The 7,094-nt window shown below is 38.8% G+C and overlaps 1 protein-coding gene across 1 annotated transcript; it reads left to right on the forward strand.

Annotated features, from left to right (window-relative positions):
• Positions 1-634: 634 nt before the first annotated feature.
• Positions 635-7,094, forward strand: LOC121330714 (torsin-1A-interacting protein 2-like). The gene is made up of 6 exons (XM_041277437.1): positions 635-662; positions 2,644-2,775; positions 4,834-4,914; positions 5,058-5,153; positions 5,475-5,516; positions 6,094-7,094. Exons 1-6 carry the CDS (start codon positions 635-637, stop codon positions 6,876-6,878), a joined length of 1,164 nt encoding a protein of 387 aa, XP_041133371.1. The 3' UTR covers positions 6,879-7,094.

The raw sequence follows: 7,094 nt of genomic DNA on the forward strand, positions 1-7,094 counted from the left end.
CATTACACGTAATGAGTGCCAATGTGCTGCACCTAGATGCCATGTGGAAATACAGATAAGGTGCAGGGAAATGTAATTCTGACACACTCATTCCAATGCTAGGCGAAGGGCTTCTATATACACAAGTTCATTCGAAACCTCAGAAGGAGTGGATGTTATGGTTTGTTTTCTTCTCAGCATACATCAGAATGTTGTAAGGGAGCGATACTGAATCCTTATGCAATGAACATTTGTTATTATTATTATTTTCATTCACCTGGGGCGGGCACCATAACACACACCTTTTAACCTAGGAACTTATGGACATGCTGTAATAGAAGATCTATCGAAAATAAAATCGGCGCACAGACGGGAAAATACTTTGGAGATGTGAATCCTCGGTCTTCTATCAGAAGTCATAAAACTGCAATACAAGGAACAGCTGAACTGGACTCTCAAACTGACAGAGTTAAATTAGCTCCTCATAGTGGCGCATGTTTCCGGGCTCAGTGTTTCTCTGATACGTTTAAGACTGAAAGAAACACGAGTTCTTTTTACCGGTGTGAAGAAACTTCCACCAAATGTGAATGAAGAAACGTCAAAGTCAAAATTGGTGAAATCAGGAAAGTTGAACGAGGGGGAAATTCATGCAAAAATGGCTCAAACAAGATCTACAACCAATGGTAAGCCTTCCATGAATGAGTTAAAATAGTAACACATTTCTGTGAATGAAAACACACTGAAACATTACAGCACATTGGAGTGTACATTTGTATTTGTGGTTTTGGATTCATTTTGAAGTCCATTAATGTATCTGTGGACTTGGAATCAAGTTAACCACGTGGTGAATCCATGATATGTCCATTTACAACAGAACTTTAAAATAAATTGTACAATGTAATGTCACAGAAAAATGATTGATTAAATAATGTGATTCCAACTATGCAATGCAAACGACAAATTGCTATTTCCAAATTATAATAACAGCAATGTATTACTGCTTGTAATATAATCGTTTATCAACCCTCGTATTACTTTTTTTTCCAAAAAATTACACTCGGTTTCATTTACATATGAAACCTATATTCACCATTTTAATTCAATGTATAGCAGTGGTTGTTTTGTTCTCCCCCGACACACACGCACACCGGTTGTTATCTTTTACACGTAGATTAAGTGTCTAATGCATTGGACATAAAGGCTGCGTTCACGGAGATCATTCTGCGCATATTCTGTGCAGAATGATCTCTGTGAACGCACCCAAACAAACAAGAAAGTACGGCTGGACTTTGTAACGCTCTGTAAACGTGTAACATACTTAAGTTAAAGGTACAGCATGCACATTTTCTGGCGCAGCAGAATCCTCTTATAGATATACAACACAAAGCATTATTCAACAAAGAAAGAATAATATGAGAAATAATTAACTGATCTAGACAACATGAACAACTGGACAGACACATGGCAAATGACATTTAATATAGAAAAGTGTAAGGCACTGCATGCAGGCAGTAAAAATGTCCATTATAAATGCCATATGGGAGATACTGAAATTGAAGAAGGAATCAATGAAAAAGATCTAAGAGCTTGTGTTCTCAGAAATGTCTTCATCTAGAGACTAGACAATGTGGGGAAGCTATAAAAAAGGCTAACAAAATGCTCGGATATACTATACTGCATAGTGAAAAGTGTTGAATTCAAATCAAGGGAAGTAATGTTAAAACTTTACAATGCATTAGTAAGACCTCATCTAGAATATTGTGTTCAGTTCTGGTCACCTCGCTACAAAAAGGATATTGCTGCTGTAAAAATAATGCAAAGAAGAGCGAATTATGGCCAGAATTATTCTGGGTTTAAAAGGCATGCTATATGCAGACAGGCTAAAATATTTGAATCTATTCAGACTTCGACAAAGAAGACTGCGCGACGATCACATTCGAGTATTCAAAATTCTAAAAGATATTGACCATGTTGACCCAGGGGACTTTTTCGACCTGAGAAAAGAAACAAGGACCAGGGCTCACAATGGATGTTAGGTAAAGAGACACTCAGAACAGGAACTCTCCAGTAATGATGTTGAAGCTGACACCCTGGGGTCCTTCAAGAAGCTGCTTGATGAGATTGTGGGATCAATAAGCTGCTAACAACCAAACCAGCAAAATGGGCCGAATGGCCTCCTCTTGTTTGTAAACTTTCTTATGTTCTTATGACCCTTAAGCAAGTTAAACTGTATGATTAAAAATAAAGAAAGAAAATAAACATTTGGCGCCACCATCTGGAGATGGTTGATACTGTACCAATAAACTGTTTTTCCAACTATTATTTTTCAACAAAATACCTAGCCAGGCTGAGAGTGCTACATACAAACAATATAGATAGAGATATCATTAAATCAGTGAAAAAATAAATAAATCAGGAAATAACTAATGGCAAATACAGCCTTACTTCTACTATAACACTAGGTAGTCAAATAAGATTAGTGCTAACTGGGGTCTGTGAAACTAGTAGTTAAACCTACAAATGCACGTCATGTTTTCTATTTCAGATACAAAAGAGAAAAAAAATCTGCAATCAACTTTTGGAAACCTAACAGCTGTATATTAATCCTAGCCATGTCATACTCTAAAGATTTTTGTTTGTTTGTTTAATGCATGTTGGTTTTAGGTGCCAGCCAAGGAAAGAGCAAATTCCCCTTAAAGAGAGATGTGAGTGAAGCTGAGGCATCAGGAGATTCTGATGAAGACGTTACTGGAAACAGGGATTCGGATGGTGCTGGGGGGGATGCTGAGTCCACAGGTACAGAGTAGCGGTCTGTGAAAACAAATATAGACAGGGTGATTAGAAAGTAAATTTACCACATAAATGCACCATCTCACACAAACTGTAGGGCATAGGAAGGTAAAATTACATACAGTTGTTAAGGGAACCATGGCGATGCAAATGCCACCTGTCACTAGGGGCTGTCACTATGACCTGCTGTACCTCTGATCATCACAGGTGTTCAGTATGTGCTCCTCCATGATTCAGAATCAATTGCATCCGTGTGACAACGATTACGGCAGTATTAGCATCAGGTATGTTGGCCACCTCCCGGACAACGGCACCCTTGAGGTCTGGACTGGAAATGATTCTGCAGCAGTGACTGTACACGTTTGAGGTCCCCTTGCTGATGGCTCTTCAAAAAAGAACGGTCCAATAACAAAGTTATCTGTAAAGCCACACCACATTGTCACTTAAATATCATGTAGGGGTCTCACAATGGTTGCATGTAGATTAGTCCCTGACCAGATAACACAGTTGCGTGTGTTCACACTTCCAGACGGTGAAGTGCGTTTCATCCATCCACTGGGTATTACAAGGCCACTGGTCATCCAATTCCAGTCGTGCCAAGAACTGCAACTGCGGGTGTTATGCACTCTATGGTATTCCCTGAGAGCTGTCTCAGCATTGATTCCTTTGCTGTAAAAAAAAAAAAAACTTGAGCAGTTCACTTCTCTGCACACTTGTCAGCTTCATGTTGCTTGACTGAGCTGTTTTGCAAGTGACAGGACTACAGTCAGCACTGGGATTTACGGCAAGATACACAGTCAGTTGCGTTTTACCATCCTTGTAATACTAATAAAACCAATCCCCATTATACAGTACCGTGAAAAAGTATTTGCACCCTGAGGGATTTTCTGCATTTTTGCATATTTTTGACACTGAATGTTATCAGATCTTCAACCACAATTTAATATTAGATAAAAGGGACCCTGAGTGAACAAACAACACAACATTTTGATACTTATTTCATTTATTTATTAAAGAAAGTTATGCAACACCCAATACCCCCGTGTGAAAAAGTAATCACCCCCTTAGACTCAATATCTGGTTACGCCACTTTAACAGCAATAACTGCAACCAAACGCTTCCTGTAGTTATTGATCAGTCTCTCACAGCGCCGTGGAGGAATTTTGGCCCACTCCTTCATGCAGAACTGCTTCAACTCAGTGACATTTGTGGGTTTTCGAGCATAAACTGCTCTTTCAGGTCCTGCCACAACATCTCAATGGGGTTTAGGTCTGGACTTTGACTAGACCATTCCAAAACTTTAAATTTCTTGTTCTTCAGCCATTATGATGTAGACTTGCTTGTGTGTTTCGGATCGTCTTGCTACATGACCCAGCTGCGCTTCAGCTTCAGCTCACAGACGGATGGCCTGGCTTTCTCCTGTAGAATTCTCTGATACAGAGCAGAATTCATGGTTCCTTCAATTGATGGCAAGTCGTCCAGGTCCTGTTACAGGAAAGCATCCCCAAATCATGACACTACCACCTCCATGCTTGACAGTTGGTATGAGGTTCTTACTGTGGAATGCAGTGTTTGTTTTTTTTGCCAGACATAACGGGGCCCATGTTGGTTAGAAAGTTCCACTTTTGACTCATCTGTCCATAGAACATTGTTCTAGAACTCAGGATGAGGATCATCCAGGTGCTTTTTGGCAAACTTGAGACGAGCATTCATGTTCTTCTTAGTGAGCAGTGGTTTCCACCTTGTTACTCTGCCATGAAACCCATTTTTTGCCCAATGTCTAATGATGGTGGAGTCAGGAACACTGACCTATGTGTGTGCTTAGTGACCAGTTTTTAAAAATGTGATTTGAAAATGCTTAGGTTAAATTTCTTTGATTTGAAATAATCAAAACTCCTTTTTAGTTCTGTACATGGAGTGACTTTATTTATTTACTCTAAACTTATATACAGTAATTCTAATTCTAACTTACCTGAAGTCATATCTATATTATTAGGAGAGATAGGGTAGAAGTTACTGTTCGATGTGAATGTTATTTTAAACATGTGTTTTTTTCCCTGTTAGCTGTTCATCAGGATAATGCATCACATACACTGAAAAAAAATCATCATTCCCAAACCAATAATGGGGAAGAAAGAATGCAAGGTACTGTTATTAGCATTCATGCATGTTTTGCATGTATTGTCACGAAAAAAACACCTCATCACATAATGGAGTCTAAATACTGCGACTGAGATAGTGCTTGTAATTACTTGCTTGTCTAAATCTTTTTTTCATTTTTATCTCAGATTTCAGTGAACCGCAGCTTGCTTCACAGACACGGCACAGAGGAAATACTGAAAAAAGCACAGAACACCCAACCAGCAAAGAGACGGTGGGAAAAGGTGTAAATATCAGCTTAAGTTATGTCTTCTGAACACGAACACAACCCTTTACTCAAGTGTTATTGTTTTCTGAAAAGAGAAAAAACTATTGAATATTGACATTTGAAAATAAGGACATTTCTTCTTCTTCTTCTTCTTCTTCTTCTTCTTCTTCTTCTTCTTCTTCTTCTTCTTCTTCTTCTTCTAGTACAGTACATTTATAAGAATCACATCTGTCCCAGATGATTTGCAATTATCTCATAAACCATGGCAACTTTATATTTTTTATGGTTTGGAGACTCCTGTTGGAAAATCTTTTTTTTTCATCTTCTTCTTTCTTAGGAAAGAGAAAGCCGCGAGAAGAGGCAAACAGTTCTGGCTTAGGTAGGTACTGACTTTGCTGTTAAATAATGCATGTTCTCATTTGAAAGGTATATTAGTTTGTCCATATACTACTTTGACATTAATGGCATGGCATTATAATCATGTTCCCGTTTTTGTTTCTTAATTGATTTCTTCATTTTTGTCCTGGCTTGATTTATATCTTTTTGAAAACAAACTGTGAAACTTTTTAGATCTTCGTTTTCAAACTCATATAGTAAGGCCAATATTCAAATAATCTTTTCATGGACTCAATAGGATTGTTTTTTCTTCCTATTTTTGTTATTTTGTTTTATATTACACTGGCCAACAATATCAGGAGCACTGTCGGAAACATTAAAACATATTTTAATATTAATAGGGTAATTTGCATTTTGAAGGACAATTTATTTCCCTAATAAAACTACATGTGAATAAGAATTGCCAAAAAGGTAATATCAAAATGGTTTGGCAAAAACCATTAGACTTATATTTTTATTCTTCTGTTTAAGAATAAGATTTAGACATACAAGAAACTTAAACAGATTGTATTCAGTAAGGCTGACAACCTAATGCAACAACTTTTTAATTTTATTTTCAGTAATCAACTGTCTACTGAAGATCCTTTGTTTAGTTCTAGTGGCTCTGCTTGTAGAGGGCACATTTCTACATGTCTACAAGCCCAAGCCCCCAGCCACAGATGAAAATCCAACCCTCCAGACCTTTCAAATCAAGTTCAAGGAACTGAAGTCCCGTTTTCCCAGCCAGAGAGAAGAAGTGTGGAAGAGAAGCAAGATCCTTCTTGAGAAGCACCTCTTATCAGCTCACCCCTCGGAGCCGGCCAGCATGATACTGACCTCCGGGCAGAATGCTCACAAGACGCTGCACTGTCTGGCAAGCCAGATCGCCGGAGCTTATTCCTCCACTTTGAACGCCAGCACTGTCCAGATTGACGGGTCTGGCCTGGCCTCTATGGACAGCGACCAGGTCAAGCTGCTGTTGGATGAAAAGTTGAAAAGCAGCTTTGAAGGTAATAAGCGAACAGCAGTGATCCACCAATTGGAAGAGCTTCCCCCAGGCGCAACCCTCATCTTTTACAAATACTGCGACCATGAGAATGCAGCCTATAAGGCAGTGTCGCTCATCTTCACTGTCCTGCTCGAAGAGGAGGAGCTGACCCCCAGGCTGAATCTGGGTGCAGTGGAAGAAAAGGTGCGGGATTACATTCAGAAGAGGTTTATCAATTCAGAGCAGCCTGATGCGTTCAACAGGATGGATGCCGACAAGCTAGGAGGCCTTTGGAGTCGCATCTCCCACTTAGTTCTGCCTGTTACTGCCGAGAAGGACTTTGAAAACCATGGCTGTGATTCTGCTGACAGTAAATAAGTACTTGTGTTCATCCATTGCTCTTTACTTCCAAGTTTTGGTACCAGGATTGTATATGTCCACAGACATTTTAAGTTGTCTATTGAAATCATGTCTCGCTATTGTAACTCCATTATTTGTCAATCATTTCTGGAAAGAGTATAATGACTACAAAACATGATATATATCATTCTTTTTTTTTTTTTTGTCCATGGCACATTTACCAGCAGTGTATGT

Source organism: Polyodon spathula, chromosome 18 (genome assembly GCF_017654505.1).
Source record: "Polyodon spathula isolate WHYD16114869_AA chromosome 18, ASM1765450v1, whole genome shotgun sequence".
NCBI lineage: Eukaryota > Metazoa > Chordata > Actinopteri > Acipenseriformes > Polyodontidae > Polyodon > Polyodon spathula.